This window comes from Littorina saxatilis, unplaced genomic scaffold (assembly GCF_037325665.1).
Source record: "Littorina saxatilis isolate snail1 unplaced genomic scaffold, US_GU_Lsax_2.0 scaffold_2151, whole genome shotgun sequence".
NCBI classification, from domain to species: Eukaryota; Metazoa; Mollusca; class Gastropoda; order Littorinimorpha; family Littorinidae; genus Littorina; species Littorina saxatilis.
Genome location: NW_027128248.1, coordinates 735 through 17,623, shown reverse-complemented (window position 1 = coordinate 17,623; position 16,889 = coordinate 735). Strand labels below are relative to the sequence as shown.

At 37.9% G+C, this 16,889-nt stretch overlaps 1 protein-coding gene across 1 annotated transcript; it reads left to right on the top strand.

The window, feature by feature from the left end:
* LOC138956625 (GTPase IMAP family member 9-like) lies at positions 1 to 16,617 on the top strand (the record flags this gene model as incomplete). Its single annotated transcript, XM_070327936.1, is given in 6 exon segments — positions 1 to 452; positions 2,802 to 2,965; positions 3,743 to 3,883; positions 8,245 to 8,353; positions 8,946 to 9,100; positions 14,509 to 16,617. Coding segments are annotated over 6 exon segments (882 nt in total). The 3' UTR covers positions 14,800 to 16,617.
* Between the last annotated feature and the right edge of the window lie 272 nt (positions 16,618 to 16,889).

Sequence of the window (16,889 nt, the reverse complement as noted above, 5' to 3'; positions counted from 1 at the left end):
GATGCTTGGTCGTCTCAGCTAATTAGTCAGAGAAGTAGACAGCGCCTACATAATTTCTTGTAGATGCTGCTAATCTTGACTTTGAGAATTCATCTAGACGAATAAGTATCATCATCGTGCAATTTGTGCGGTTGAGTCAGCGTGCCTACGGTTCTAGAGTTATCTGAAATTGTTTGCAAAGAAAAGAAAAAGACAAAGAAAAGAAACAGAGTTAGTGTTTCTTTTGTCGTACCAAATCGTTTCATTTGGCATTGAACATTTGATCAGAGCTCTTGTAGACCGAAAAGCAAGCAGATTAAACGGGAAAGATATTGATTGACTGTGCTGAAGTGTTCCTGCTGTCAGGTCTGCGTTATAAATATTTCACAAAGAAAGCACCGCATCAGTAGCAGTAGCAGAAAAAACAACACCGCCATCGCCAACAACCACGATGTCTTTTGAGGAAAGTGACAGTAAGTGAAACACTTGGTTAATTTCTTTCTTTCTTTCTTTCTTTCTTTCTTTCTTTTGTTCTTTCGTTCTTTCTTTCTTTCTGTCTTTCTTTCTTTCTGTCTTTCTTTCTTTCGTTCTTTCGTTCTTTCGTTATTTCTTTCTTTCTTTCTTTCTGTCTTTCTTTCTTTCGTTCTTTCGTTCTTTTGTTCTTTCGTTCTTTCTCCCTTTCTTTCTTTCTGTCTTTCTTTCTTTCGTTCTTTCGTTCTTTCGTTCTTTCGTTCTTTCTTTCTTTCTTTCTGTCTTTCTTTCTTTCGTTCTTTCGTTCTTTCTTTCTTTCTGTCTTTCTTTCTTTCGTTCTTTCGTTCTTTCGTTCTTTCGTTCTTTTGTTCTTTCGTTCTTTCTTTCTTTCTGTCTTTCTTTCTTTCGTTCTTTCGTTCTTTCGTTCTTTCTTTCTTTCTGTCTTTCTTTCTTTCGTTCTTTCGTTCTTTCGTTCTTTCTTTCTTTCTGTCTTTCTTTCTTTCGTTCTTTTGTTCTTTTGTTCTTTTGTTCTTTCGTTCTTTCTTTCTTTCTGTCTTTCTTTCTTTCGTTCTTTCGTTCTTTCGTTCTTTCTTTCTTTCTGTCTTTCTTTCTTTCGTTCTTTCTTTCTTTCTGTCTTTCTTTCTTTCGTTCTTTCGTTCTTTTGTTCTTTCGTTCTTTCTCCGTTTCTTTCTTTCTGTCTTTCTTTCTTTCGTTCTTTCGTTCTTTCGTTCTTTTGTTCTTTCGTTCTTTCGTTCTTTCTTTCTTTCTGTCTTTCTTTCTTTCGTTCTTTCGTTCTTTCGTTCTTTCTTTCTTTCTGTCTTTCTTTCTTTCGTTCTTTCGTTCTTTCGTTCTTTCTGTCTTTCTTTCTTTTGTTCTTTCGTTCTTTCGTTCTTTCTGTCTTTCTTTCTTTCGTTCTTTCGTTCTTTCGTTCTTTCGTTCTTTCGTTCTTTCTCCCTTTCTTTCTTTCTGTCTTTCTTTCTTTCGTTCTTTCGTTCTTTCGTTCTTTCTTTCTTTCTGTCTTTCTTTCTTTCTTTCTTTCGTTCTTTCGTTCTTTCGTTCTTTTGTTCTTTCGTTCTTTCTTTCTTTCTGTCTTTCTTTCGTTCTTTCGTTCTTTCTTTCTTTCTGTCTTTCTTTCTTTCGTTCTTTCGTTCTTTCGTTCTTTCTTTCTTTCTGTCTTTCTTTCTTTCGTTCTTTCGTTCTTTCGTTCTTTCTTTCTTTCTGTCTTTCTTTCTTTCGTTCTTTCGTTCTTTCGTTCTTTTGTTCTTTCGTTCTTTTGTTCTTTCTTTCTTTCTTTCGTTCTTTCGTTCTTTCGTTCTTTCTTTCTTTCTGTCTTTCTTTCTTTCGTTCTTTCGTTCTTTCGTTCTTTCGTTCTTTCGTTCTTTTGTTCTTTCTTTCTTTCGTTCTTTCGTTCTTTCGTTCTTTCTTTCTTTCTGTCTTTCTTTCTTTCTTTCTTTCGTTCTTTCGTTCTTTCGTTCTTTTGTTCTTTCGTTCTTTCTTTCTTTCTGTCTTTCTTTCGTTCTTTCGTTCTTTCGTTCTTTCTGTCTTTCTTTCTTTCGTTCTTTCGTTCTTTCGTTCTTTCTTTCTTTCTGTCTTTCTTTCTTTCGTTCTTTCGTTCTTTCGTTCTTTCTTTCTTTCTGTCTTTCTTTCTTTCGTTCTTTCGTTCTTTCGTTCTTTTGTTCTTTCGTTTTTTTATTCTTTCTTTCTTTCTTTCGTTCTTTCGTTCTTTCGTTCTTTCTTTCTTTCTGTCTTTCTTTCTTTCGTTCTTTCGTTCTTTCGTTCTTTCGTTCTTTTGTTCTTTCGTTCTTTCGTTCTTTCGTTCTTTCTCCCTTTCTTTCTTTCTGTCTTTCTTTCTTTCGTTCTTTCGTTCTTTCGTTCTTTCTCCCTTTCTTTCTTTCGTTCTTTCTTTTTGATCTTTTATGTTTTCTTCCTTATTTTGTATGTGTGTTTATTTGTTTGTTCGTGACTTTCTTTGCTCTTTTTTTTATTTTTTTATTTTTTTACATTTGTCTATGATTGCTTACTCGCTCGTTTGATTGATTGTTTGTTAGTTTATATAAATTAATCTTTCAAAATGGCCACGATTAAATTGAATAGGCACAATATTTATTTTATCCACTTGATCATTCGATATTTTTTTCCCGGCTATCCCAAGTTACAATTCGACCAGCGTTTTGGGGGAATGAAATTGTATTCTCTTTTGTTTTCTGAGTTTGTTTGCTTGTTTGTTTATATGTTAGTTTGGTTGTATTTGCATACTTTTGAACAAACACTAATGATTGTGTGTGTGTGTGTGTGTGTGTGTGTGTGTGTGTGTGTGTGTGTGTGTGTGTGTGTTTTTCTCCCCCAAACAGATGATGAGGTACGCATAGTACTGATGGGGAAGACTGGGTCTGGAAAGAGCTCCCTGGGTAACACACTCATGGGCAACGACGCCTTTCACGTGGCTCGAGGCATGTGTTCTGGAACCGACAAATGTCAACACTCCTACACAGAAAGACTAGGCCAAAACTTGCAGGTAGGAAACACGTGCTGAGAGAGAGAGAGAGAGAGAGAGAGAGAGAGAGAGAGAGAGAGAGAGAGAGAGAGAGAGAGAGAGAGAGGGAGAGAGAGGGGGAGGGAGGGAGAGAGAGAGAGAGAGAGAGAGAGAGAGAGGGAGAGAGAGAGAGAGAGAGAGAGAGAGAGAGAGAGAGAGAGAGAGAGAGAGAGAGTCACACACAGACAGAAACACACACACACAGACAGAAACACACACAGACAGAGACACAGACAGGGAGACAGAGAGAGATTAAGCATGCATTCTAATGAGTCAGTCAATTCATTCATCCATTCATCTATCCATCTATCTGTCAGTCGGTCAGCCAGTGAATGGCGCGATTAACCAAACAATCAGACAAACAAAGACCGACCGACCAATTGGCTGATTGAGCAATTAATTGAATGGCTAACTGATTTAGTGATTGACAGTTTGTTTAATTGATTCGCTTCCTGATTGATTGCCTGATCAAAGAAATGACACATCGTTACATCGATCGATTAGTTGTTTGGCTGATTGGCGGACTGATCGGTCTATTGATTAATTAGTTCATCTACTGATCAATGTTTGGTTGATTGGTTGATTGATCGAGTGATATATTGATGGATTGATTGAATGATTGCTTGTTTGCTTGATTTATTGATTAATTAAATAATTAATGTATCTATTAGTTGATCGATTGATTGATCGATTGATTGATTGATTGGTTAATTGATTGATTGATTAATTGATTGATTGATTGATTGCTCTACTGTTCAGGTAACAGACACACCGGGGGTGTGCGACACTCACCGTAGCGAGGTGGAGGTACTGAAGGAGGTGGGGAAGAGTCTGGCAGTGGCAGCACCGGGTCCTCACATCATCCTCATGGTTCTCAGGTGTGACCGTCGATTTACAAAGGTGAGTGGTCATAGTAGATCCTGTAAACTCATTGCACCTGCTCACAGATTTTGAGTGTGTGTGTGTGTGTGTGTGTGTGTGTGTGTGCGGGAGGGGGGGGCGGTTGCGTATTGGTTCATGTTTTCTGGTTTTGTGGTTGATCTGATTATGATTAATTGTTGAGTTGTTTCTTTTTTATGTACGCTTTGCAGTGTTTCACTGTTGTGTTGCGCTATGCCCATCTGTCTGGTTTTTGTTTCCTTTCTTGCTCGGCTCTTTCTCTCTGTACCTCTATCTGTCTGTCGGCCGGTCTGTCTGTCTGTCTGTCTGTCTCTCTCTCTCTCTGTCTCTCTCTCTCTCTCTCTCTTTATTTCTCTGCCTGTCTGTCTGTTTGTCCGTCTGTCTGTCTCTGCCTCCCTGTCTATCTCTCTCTCCCCTCCTCTCTCTCTCTCTCTCTCTCTCTCTCTCTCTCTCTCTCTCTCTCTCTCTCTCTCTCTCTCTCTCTCTCTCTTACTATCCTCAACAAATGGCCAAGTGGTAAGACAATTAGCAACGTATATTTACAAAGCACTACGATTTCGCACTGATTCTCTGGAAAATGCTCAGTTGCAAGATGCAGGTCCATAATGTTGCTTTTTCTGCTTATTTTAAACATTGTTCGCTTGTATAATGTGTCACCAGTCTTGTTATGGGCCGGAGGCCTAACAAATAAAATTTCCGACTTCCGACTCTCTTGTGTGTGCGCGGAAACAAGGAACAATTGTGATGTGTCCGTCCCTCTGCCTCTCTTTCTTTGTCTGTCTTTCTGTCTTTCTTTCCGTCTGTGCGTCTGTCCGTCTGTCTGTTTTTTTCTGTTTGTCTGTCTGTCTGTCTGTCTCTTCTATCTCTCTTTCTCTCCGAGCTCCTTTTCCCTGTTTATTGTTATGGCATTAATATGTCTTTCCTTTTGTTTTTTCCTCTCTTCTGTGTTCTGTTTCTTTTGTCTCTCTCTCTCTCTCTCTCTCTCTCTCTCTCTCTCTCTCTCTCTCTCTCTCTCTCTCTCTCTCTCTCTCTCTCTCTCTTCCTTTCTTCCATCACTTCTTTCCCTCCTCCCTTCCTGTTTTCTTCCTTCTTTTCTATGTACTTTGTCTTTCTTGTCCTTGCTTCTTCATTCCTTGCTTCCTTCTTTTTTCCCTTTCAGTCAAAAACAGTGGCATTCTAAAGCACCGTTAAGTCAGCTTGACAGATTTCTCCATGCACCTTACTTCTATTGCCTTTTTTACATTTAGTCAAGTTTTGACTAAATGTTTTAACGTAGAGGGGGAATCGAGACGAGGGTCGTGGTGTATGTGTGTGTGTGTCTGTCTGTGCGTGTGTGTGTGTAGAGCGATTCAGACCAAACTACTGGACCGATCGTTATGAAATTTGACATGAGAGTTCCTGGGAATGATATCCCCGGACGTTTTTTTCTTTTTTTCGATAAATACCTTTTGATGACGTCATATCCGGCTTTTTGTAAAAGTTGAGGCGGCACTGTCACACCCTCATTTTTCAATCAAATTGATTGAAATTTTGGCCAAGCAATCTTCGACGAAGGCCGGACTTCGGTATTGCATTTAAGCTTGGTGGCTTAAAAATTAATTAATGACTTTGGTCATTAAAAATCTGAAAATTGTAAAAAACAAAATTTTTTTTAAACGCTCCAAATTTACGTTCATCTTATTCTTCATTATTTTTTAATTCCAATAAACATATAAATATATTATATTCGGATTAAAAACAAGCTCTGAAATTAAAAATATGAAAATTATAATTAAAATTAAATGTCCGAAATCGATTTAAAAACAATGTCATCGTATTCCTTGTCGTTCCTAATTCCAAAATCATATAGATATGATATATTTGGATTAAAAACAAGCTCAGAAAGTTAAAAAGAATAGAGATACAGAAAAGCGTGCTATCCTTCTCAGCGCAACTACTACCTCGCTCTTCTTGTCAATTTCACTGCCTTTGCATCGAGCGGTGGACTGACGATGCTACGAGTATACGCTCTTGTTGTAAAAATGCAGTGAGTTCAGTTTCATTCTGTTAGTTCGACAGCTTGACTAAATGTTGTAATTTCGCCTTGCGCGACTTGTTTCTTTTGTTCTACTTCCTCGTTGTAATCATAATCGCGCTGTTGGAGGAAGACCAGGTTTGCACCGCGCCGCATATGTGGGTTTTTTCTTTCATATTTTTCTCTTGTGGTATTGTTTGTGGTTTTGTGGTTTTGCGAGAGAACAATGTAGCGTTTTGTTTGTGACAAAGATAGCCTGTTCTTACGATAAAGTACGTCGAAAAGAGTCGTAGAGACATCTTTTTTTAAACGGGTCAAGGGCAAAAATAAAACATCTCAGTATGCCTATCTATACTACTCATCTCCTGCTTAGTCATCTTTAAATAACTAATTATCAAGTTAAAGTGCGTTGTGATTTCTATTGGCCTTCTTGGTTACGTGCACGTGTGTGTTTGTGTGTTTGTGTGTGTGTGTGTGTGTGTTTGTGTGTGTGTGTGGTGTGTGTGTGTGTGTGTGTGTGTGTGTGTGTGTGTGTGATTGGTTGTGTTTTAGTGGGTGTGAAGAAAAAGGAGGGAATGGAAAGAGGAGTGTGGTGCGGTGGGTGGGGATTCCTGAGATGTAATATTTAACCATTTCGACACACACACACAAATCACAAAAAAACCAGACATCAAGAATGTGTCAAGACTGTTTTACTTGTGTATCAACCTTTGTGTTATTATCAAATTATAATGACTTAATGGAACGTTGTTCTCAAAATTAACACTTCTGAAAATTGTCGTTGGCAGTTGTCCAATTTCGGTGACAAATGCATCCACACATTGTGAGGCTTGATGAAACAGGAAAAAAGCTCTTCACAGTTTTGTAATGTTTATGAATGTGCAATATGCACGATTTTTGCCAAGGTCATGAGAGAGAGAACAAGATGAGGAGGGCGATGTTTAGAGAGAGAGATAGAGAAAGAGAGGAGGGTGATATTTAGAGAAAGAGAGAGAAAGAGAGGAGGGTGATATTTAGAGAAAGAGAGAAAGATAGAGAGGAGGGCGATGTTTAGAGAAAGAGATAAAGATAGAGAGGAGGGCGATGTTTAGAGAAAGAGATAAAGATAGAGAGGAGGGCGATGTTTAGAGAAAGAGATAAAGATAGAGAGGAGGGCGATGTTTAGAGAAAGAGATAAAGATAGAGAGGAGGGCGATGTTTAGAGAAAGAGATAAAGATAGAGAGGAGGGCGATGTTTAGAGAAAGAGATAAAGATAGAGAGGAGGGCGATGTTTAGAGAAAGAGATAAAGATAGAGAGGAGGGCGATGTTTAGAGAAAGAGATAAAGATAGAGAGGAGGGCGATGTTTAGAGAAAGAGATAAAGATAGAGAGGAGGGCGATGTTTAGAGAAAGAGATAAAGATAGAGAGGAGGGCGATGTTTAGAGAAAGAGATAAAGATAGAGAGGAGGGCGATGTTTAGCGAACGAGATAAAGATAGAGAGGAGGGCGATGTTTAGAGAGAGAGATAGAGAAAGAGAGGAGGGTGATATTTAGAGAAAGAGAGAAAGAGAGGAGGGGGGAAGTTAATTGCGAGAGAGAGAGAGGGACAGAGACAGAAAGAAAGAGAGAGAGAGAGAGAGAGAGCGTGTGTGTGTGTGAGAGAAAGAAAGAGAGAGTGAGAGAGGGTCGGGGATTGAGATAAAGGGAGAAAGAGAGGGACAGAGACAGAGACAGAGACAGACGAAGAGAGAGAGAGAGAGAGAGAGAGAGAGAGAGAGAGAGAGAGAGAGAGAGAGAGAGAGAGAGAGAGAGAGCTCTCAGAACCCTCAACTTTTCTCATGCCTGTTTTACTCCTACTTACCCCTGTCGTCATCCATCCACCTTCCACCTCTTCCTCTTGAGCTCGTCTCTCTTACCTTTTTCTTTGCATCCGGTGTTCAGAAGCTTTGGCTGGACACAATCGAGAGAAAATTTGGAAAACGGTTCTTGCGACTGGCGAGCTTCGGAAGAGATCGACGTTCCAAAAAAAAGCGTCTTCAATTTGTACGCCTCGACTGCGGGACGTTTTGAGTCAAATACACGCAAGAACAGTATGTAGGATAAACAGAATACTACATGGCTTGTTGTGTCGTACCAGATTTACACTCGTTGCTTTGTCAAATATTGAAAAGCTCTCTTTCGCTCGCAATTCAATATTTAAAAAAGCAACTCGTGTAAATCTGGTACGACACAGCAAGCCATGTAGTATTCTGTATTTCTTGGACCACTTAGATTGTTTTCTGGGATGGTTTGGTCAAATACTTTTTTTCTTCTGAAAGTGTACTATACCCTTAAAATGGTTGTGATTTGTGTGTGTAATCTAACAGGAGGAGTATGATGCCTACGCCACCTTGAAACGTCTGTTTGGTAACGGAATTTGCGACCACATGCTTCTAGTCTTTGCTGGAATTGACTCCTTTGGCAGCAGCGAAGAAGGTTTGTAAATATTTCAAAATAAAAGTCATTTATGAATCGGTTCAATGTAGGCTTAAAGGCTGATGGCGATGTTATCGTTCCCAGACTTCAACCAAAGTCCTAAAAAAAGAGAAAAGATCTCAGTCAATTTCTGACCACTGGATGACGTATTATAGCACAGGCACTCGACACGAGGTGGGCGGGGCTTATGTCTTGGATTTCACGTTGTTATGGTGATTGAGTACATCCTTTACTACAGTTTGTATTGTAGTAGTCTTGAGAGCAACCCACAGGCCTCGCCCACTTTGGTCCCGCCAACCTCGTGTCGAGTGCCTGTGTATTATAGATATTAAGGAATTCGTGTTTGTTCTTTTCTTTTTATTTTCATTACTTTTCATTACGTTATGCGTGTGTGTATTTATTTATTGGTGTGTGTACATAATGTATATATGAGTGTGTGTATGTATGTGTGTATGTATGTGTCTACGTATGTGTATTATTCATTGATTTGTTTATCTATTTATTAATTCATCTGTTCAGTTTGTGTGGGCTTTTTTGTTGTTGAGTTATGTATCCATTCATCATTCATTGATGTATTTGTCTATGTGCACAGAACAAGAAGAAGGCCTACGTCATTCGGTAGAGACAGCTCCCAAACTGCTACAGGAAGTGTTGAAAGATGCCAAGGGACGCTACTGTGGTGTAGACAACACGGCGTCACATGACCACAGAGAACATCTGGCACAAATGCTATTGGCGAAAATACAGGTCAGCTGACTACTTAGTTTTGTATCAGACTGATGATTTCTTCGTCTTGATCTCAGCATCTGAGATGTAAGCGCTAGCTAGCACGAAGGGTCAAATCAAACCAAATCAAATCAAATCAGCTGTATTATCTCAAACATGAGACATTACAGCGATGGTGCATTAAACGACAAACACCACATTGTAAGAACTAAGATGCACGTACAAACGTTACTAAACAAACCCACCTATTAAACAGCATGCACAAAGCAGAATCATTCTCTCTTTCTTAGTGTCGAAGTTTCAGTTTCTGAATGCACCGGAACCCGATATCCATGCAGCAGACAATAATCTCAAAAGATGCGGGAGTTAAACATATTGTGCCCAATTTGTCAATTATTTTTTTCAGTTCAGAAGAACATTTGATGTGTAAATAGAATAGACCCTGGTGTATTCAAAAATATCAAAATGTAAGCCTAACTACATTTTCACCAATGGGCGGTTTTCAACGCATAACTTGAAAGTTTCCTGTACACAGTAAAAAAAATATGCAGGCGTAGGCGGATAGTGTATTCTACATTAACATTGCCTCACAAAAGGCTTTGTATATACAGAATAGAGATTTAAAACTATCAGGAAAACTTGACATTTTTGGTTCATGATCTATGCCTCATTATTTCAATCAGCTGATTATTTAAGAACTATTGTCTTCCATTACAAATCCTTTTATTGCGATATTGTTGTATTGTGCTCGCATTTCCGTTCAAAGCATTTAAATTAAAAGATTGATTACACTTGCTGTGCTCACTCCTTTGCAAGGGAGTTTAACTAGTCATTTGAATATTTAGACACAAATTGTATACCCGGAAAGTTACAATGAAAACATCCAGCGATGCCCTTGACCGTTAGCTCATTTGCATGTTAAATATGTCGAGGACCAGTGGCTCATGTTAAAAAACCCACGCATCAAACACACCCACACGCAATGATGCAATGACGCACGCACGCACGCACGCACACATCCAATTTCAGAGTAGACATCAAACATCTAGATGTCTGTTTTTGGAATCAGGAGAAAATGAGGAATGCAATGCAATGATTTTAAATCTTTTGGTGAAAATAAGATGTTCATGACAATTTTGAATGAGCAAATTAATTAAGATGATTTGCCTTGTGATCCTAACGTTTTTCAAAGTGACACTTTAGATGATTTTGATGCCAGTTTTCTATACAATGCCTGACTCCTCATTTCAAGTAGATGGACAGGAAAGATATGCCGATCAAATGAATCGTTGGGGAAAATGTTGTTTGTTACCAAGGATGTGTGTGCGATCTTGTGTAGCCCTGAATTTGTGTTATGACAGGCGAGTTGGAGCACTTTATTTTGTAAAAAAGTGGGACAACCTTTTGAGCTCTTTAATATTGATGAGGGGATAGTGGAAAGTAATATTTAAACACTTCAGTCAATATTTTCCTGCTCTTGCTCCTGCTCTTAAAGGTACCCGATTCCATCTTGTGAAAATTATCTTGCGCACCAAATATGGCCACGCTTTTAAATAGGATAAAAGTAGTTTTTCACTCAGACACAGACTAAAACAAAACACCCTGGCTACTTTCCACCTAGACACATACCAAAACACATCACCCTGCCCCTGGCTGCTTTCCGCCTAGACACATACCAAAACACATCACCCTGCCCCTGGCTGCTGTCCACTTGGACAGATATCAAAAACTCAACAGCCCGGCTGCTTTTCGCGCAAAGTGGTAATTTTTCAAAGAAATCAATCTTGCAGATTGACATAGGTATTACTTGCGAAATTAATTCATCCAAAATATACCACTCTGCTCAGAAAGCAGCCAGAGTGCTCTTTGTTAGTGCAAGTGAAAGGATGCGCCCACTGCACGTGCAACCGTAGGCATTAGTTATCGCGTAAACATGATCATGCACAGCGGAAGGACGCTTACCTTTAAACATGATTTTTTCCTTAGGTATTAATTCATCTATTTATTTAAATTATTCTTAGTATATTTGTCTCTTTGAATATTTATGTGCTGTTAAAAAAGATGTTTTGAGACATATAGCCGTATAACCATACAAAACATAATTATAGTGGCATTTACATTGAGCATATGCGTGTCATAATGTCTTGGGGTAAAACAAAAATCAATCAATAAATGAAGAAGTACCGGAGGTATTGTTCCTAAGATATCAATGTCCAATGTAGATTAAAGACATTTGCAGGATATCAAAAAACAAGGGAGAAAAGAACACCCCCAAAAAACACCATTGATAGATATATTTAACTCCCTACGTGGTACGTTTGCCAAACAAATTGTTCCTTATGTTGTTACATACATCTTGGGGCGCCTTACACTTTACAATAACTACAATTTCAAAGCAAACAACAAATTGTTCTGAAGAATACACTCGTACAAGGAGGAAGTGAATGATTCAAAATTGGACTTGTAAAAACCACATGAGTAAAATTGGTTGTTTAAGGGAAGACGAAGCAATACAAAACTAACAAAACAATTCCTGGTGCACAAGTAACACCCACTTTTTCATGGCATGAAGCTTTTGTATGTTGTGGTAAACTGTACAACTTGAACTCAAGGGTTTGTTATGCTTCAGATGTCATGTTTTGTCCAAACTGTCCGTGAACTGTATACTATTTAGGGCGCGTAATATAAGCGTTCGCTTGAGTTCGTGTTTATCGTTGTATTATTGTATCATGTTTGAATTAATAAAACAATGTTTAAACCAACATGTGACATCTCCTTTCAAACGTCTAGTCTGGCAGAACACGTATAACACCTTCTTTAAAGGAATGAATGTTGTCTTTCAAAGTGTATAAATGGTTGGTGTGGGTTTTTTTCCAATACAAAAACTATAACATTCAAAAACAGTGCCCAAATTAAACTATAACATTCAATAACAGTGCCCAAATTAAACTATAACATTCAAAAACAGTGCCCAAATTAAACTATAACATTCAATAACAGTGCCCAAATTAAACTATAACATTCAATAACAGTGCCCAAATTAAACTATAACATTCAATAACAGTGCCCAAATTAAACTATAACATTCAATAACAGTGCCCAAATTAAACTATAACATTCAATAACAGTGCCCAAATTAAACTATAACATTCAATAACAGTGCCCAAATTAAACTATAACATTCAATAACAGTGCCCAAATTAAACTATAACATTCAATAACAGTGCCCAAATTAAACTATAACATTCAATAACAGTGCCCAAATTAAACTATAACATTCAATGACAGTGCCCAAATTAAACTATAACATTCAAAAAAAGTGCCCAAATTAAACTATAACATTCAATAACAGTGCCCAAATTAAACTATAACATTCAATGACAGTGCCCAAATTAAACTATAACATTCAATGACAGTGCCCAAATTAAACTATAACATTCAAAAACAGTGCCCAAATTAAACTATAACATTCAAAAACAGTGCCCAAATTAAACTATAACATTCAAAAACAGTGCCCAAATTAAACTATAACATTCAATAACAGTGCCCAAATTAAACTATAACATTCAATAACAGTGCCCAAATTAAACTATAACATTCAATGACAGTGCCCAAATTAAACTATAACATTCAATAACAGTGCCCAAATTAAACTATAACATTCAATGACAGTGCCCAAATTAAATTAAGTTGTTTCAATGTATCAAACGTTGCAGACGGAGGAAACTGTGCCAGTGGATTGAAACTGTGATAGTATTATAGCAATAACTAAGACTATGAACATTCCTAAAACTGTATTTTCATGTTTAAGGGACTTAAGTACCGTAAAATCCCTAGCATAAGCCCACCATCTAGCAAACGCCCACCCCCCACTTTGGGCCAAAAGTTGTGCACAGGGGTAACTACCTAGCAAACGCCCACCCTGATTTTTTCAAAGAGACTATAGGCTCACTTTCACCAGGATTTGTGCAGACTGTTCTAAAAGTCATCTTTTTCCCCTTCTTTACCTTTTCGTGTTTCTTTCCTTTTTTTAAAATTTTTATTCTCTTTATTTATATAGCGCCTTATCCGAAGTTCAAAGCGCTTTATGCCGTGTGAGATGGAATTTTTTCTTATTCTTTGTCCCCTCTCCTCACTCCCACCCATCGTTCATGTTTTTTCGAGTTTCTCTTCTCTTTTTTCCCCAAAGTTTGTGGGTTTTTCTTTCTCAGAAAGATTGGGCCTTTTGAAGACAAAATCCAAGTTCAGTTAACGTTTCATTTCCAAAGACGATCGTGTAATTTCTTCCCTGTACAGAAAGAAAGGGCTTCATTGGTGTTGACATTTCGACATTTCATCAAGTTTCTTTTTCCCGGAATTGTGTTGTTATTGTTTGTCCTTGCAAAGGTCTGGCGATTTTCTTTTTACTCATAAATTTATATGAATGACTATGCTCGTGTTGTTTTCAGAAGAGCCAGTCCTTTTCTCTCTCTCTCTCTCACTCTCTCTCTCTCTCTCTCTCTCTCTCTCTCTCTCTCTCTCTCTCTCTCTCTCTCTCTCTCTCTCTCTCTCTCTCTCTCTCTCTCTCTCTCTCTCTCATGGTTGGCCTTCTTTGCCTCAAAGTCCTTTTTTTTCTTTTTTCCTTCACTTCTACTCACACGACCTAACTTACATGCTTTCTGGGTTTGTATTCACTCAATTACACGGTTGAGCACAAAACTTACTTTGTGCAAAGGGGTCTATCCCTAGCAAACGCCCACCCCCCAATTTTGCCCTAAATCTGTGCACAGGGGGGGTGGGCTTATGCTAGGGATTTTAGTGTACATGGCGGACTGTTACTGGAGAGAATTAAAAAAAGGAATAGTAGGTTATTAGAACGTTTAACTCATGACAAAAACAAAACGCGACATTTACAGTACGTCGACCCACTGGTCTTTGAAGTAGACACACTTATGATACAGATAATGAACTTATCTCAAAATTGTCGACAAAACTCGCTTGCTGGCAAGGCGATTAAATTTTCCAATAAGCTAACATCCTGGGGATTTCTTTTTTCTGAATTTTGGAACTTCTTCTTCTTCTCCTTCTTCTTCTGCGTTCCCAGCCATGATAAATGTTCAATTCTGTCTGTGGGGCGAAGTCCGCAGTCCGCCGCAGGAATTTTGGAACGTTAGCAGTCTATCTGTTTTTGGATTGTTGTTGTTGTTGTTGTTGTTGTTGTTGTTGTTGTTGTTGTTGTTGTTGTTGTTGTTGTTGTTGTTGTTGTTGTTGTTGTTGTTGTTGTTGTTGTTGTTTTTGTTTTTTTTGACCTCAGTTGCATGCAGGCTGCTGCAACCCTTCTTTTTTTTTTGGGACCTCAGTTGCATGCAGGCTGCTGCAACCCTTCTTTTTTTCTTCTTTTTTTCTTTTTTGATTGGATTGTTGTTAATATATATTTGTTTTACTCGCAGAGCACCATACATCAGAACCAGGGCCAACACTTCAGCAGCAAGCTGTTCGAGGAGGTCGACGAGCACATGCATGACATCGTCCTGTCACGCATGCAGGAAGATGGCATCCCCTTCACCGATGCCTTGAGAGCAACGAGAACGGATGTGGTCACGGAGAAAGTGGAACCGAATTTCTTCAGAAAACTCTTGGACATTGTCGGAAACGCAGTGCTACCTGTCTTGAAAATCCTCGTCAAAGATGCTGTCAAGCTCAGTCAATTTGCTGCATCGACGTACTGTTCAATCATGTAACAATCTCGTAACTATCTATACAAAAGACAGTCAGAGCTGAAATCCACTGCCGTATCTTTTTTTGGGTCGAGAGCGTAGAATTTTGAATAACCAATTATGGGGTCCCTAAAAATTGGATGGTTGATGTTTAAATTTATAAATTATTAAATAATAAATTTGTTATAAAAAGAAAAGCACCTTCCGTACAGCAGACATGTTCATGTTGAAGACGATATGCTGTTGTTCATGTAGCCGAATTACCTTATCGTCGCATTTTTCTCTAATTTTCTATCTTGAAAGCTGCATACGGACGTGAAAATTCACCACACTGAATCCAATGATATTTGTAGGGGTCGATATCGTAAGAGTTTTTGTATCACTGCTTTCTTTGAGGATGGGCGATTAAGCACCACCTATGTTGTAGATGTTCTGTCGTTTGGAAAGGTTATTATGCGCCGGAGACAGTCTTGTCGATTCATGCCTTACCATAAACGTATAACTATGATTCAAAATGGCAAAAAAAACCAAGCAAAGAAGCATTCAAACATGCATACAAGCAAGCAAACAAACAAAGAATGAAGCGAGCAAGTGAAAGAATCAAAAAGTTAGAAAGAAAGAAAGAAAGAAAGAAAGAAAGAAAGAAAGAAAGAAAGAAAGAAAGACAGACAGACAGAAAGAAAGAAAAAAAAACTGAAAAGTGTATTTGTTTGTGCCTGTTTCTGTTCCTGACTTACGAAAATCTCTCAGAGCAGAAGCTAGTCTTTCTCCAGATGATACTCAAACGATGCTGTTTGTAATGTTTTGTTTGCTTTTCCGTGTTGTTGTTGCTGCTGGTGTTTTTAAAAAATTGTTTTTATCACTGAAGATAATGCTGCTGCTGCTCCTGTTGTTGTTGTTGTTGTTGTTGTTGTTATTGTTGTTGTTGTTGTTGTTGTTGTTGTTGTTGTTGTTGTTGTTTTCTTCTTCTTCTTCTTCTTCTTCTTCTTCTTCTTCTTCTTCTTCTTCTTCTTCTTCTTCTTCTTCTTCTTCGTGGATGTTGATATTGTTGTTGTTGTTGTCTTTGAAGTTCTTGTTGTTTTGGCGGAGATTCTTCTGTGTAAATATAGAAATCCCATGACCTCCCTTCTTTGTTTGTGTAATTCTAGTATTGAATCCCATTCAAGTCAAATAATTATGGGTTTGTTTGTGATGTACCAGAGCTCTTTCTTGTCCTTAATATCGTTTGTCTTCTTCCTTTTGTGTTCTCAGTTTTCTTACTTTTCACAGGCACACTCCTTCTTGTGAAACAAGTCTCAGATATGGCAAGGCTTTTTCATGAGATAAAAACAGCCGTCCACTTGGTTACATTCCAAAATCCAACACCTCAGCTTCTTGCCTTGGTTTTTGAAGAATTATTTGATAAATTAATTTCTTTAAAGTGGCTTTTACAAAATAAGTTCATAAAAAAAATTCCTGATGTGCACGGCAAGACTCCAGGGTGTTAATGTTTTGTATGTGACTAAGTGGAGGGATGGTCCTATCTCACGTAACAGACACGACAGATCTGAGACGGGGTTTTCAAAAAGGGTTTACCTTCAAGGAGACAAGAAGACATTAGCGGACAAAGCAATAATGGGCATAAGGTTCACATTTTCTTTGTTTGTGTGTTATTTTAGTTGAAGTACCAATACAAAAGAGAGTGAAAGAGTAAAATGTTGTATTGTCTATCAATATGAAAGGGTGAAGGACAACACAAGGTATTTCTCACAAGTGTTGTTGTTGTTGCTGGTTTGCTTGTTGTAATGTGTACATTTTTGAGATTCATTTTGTTATACGATTAAACTCATTATTGCCAATGAATTGAAAGGTGATTTGTTTTTCTAAATATTAACTTTAAATTGACTCTACTTTTTTATTTTGTTTCTTTAATTTTCCTAGCATTTCCTTTACTTTTATCTTCATATGTCCTTTGATTCTTTCTTTCTTTCTTTGATTCTTTTTTTCTTTCTTGCTTTCTTTCTTGCTTGCTTTCTTTCTTTCTTTCTTTCTTTCTTTCTTTCTTTCTCTCTCTTTTTCTTTCGTTCTTTCTTTTTTACTTTCTTTCTTTCTTTCTTTCATTCTTTCCTTCTTTC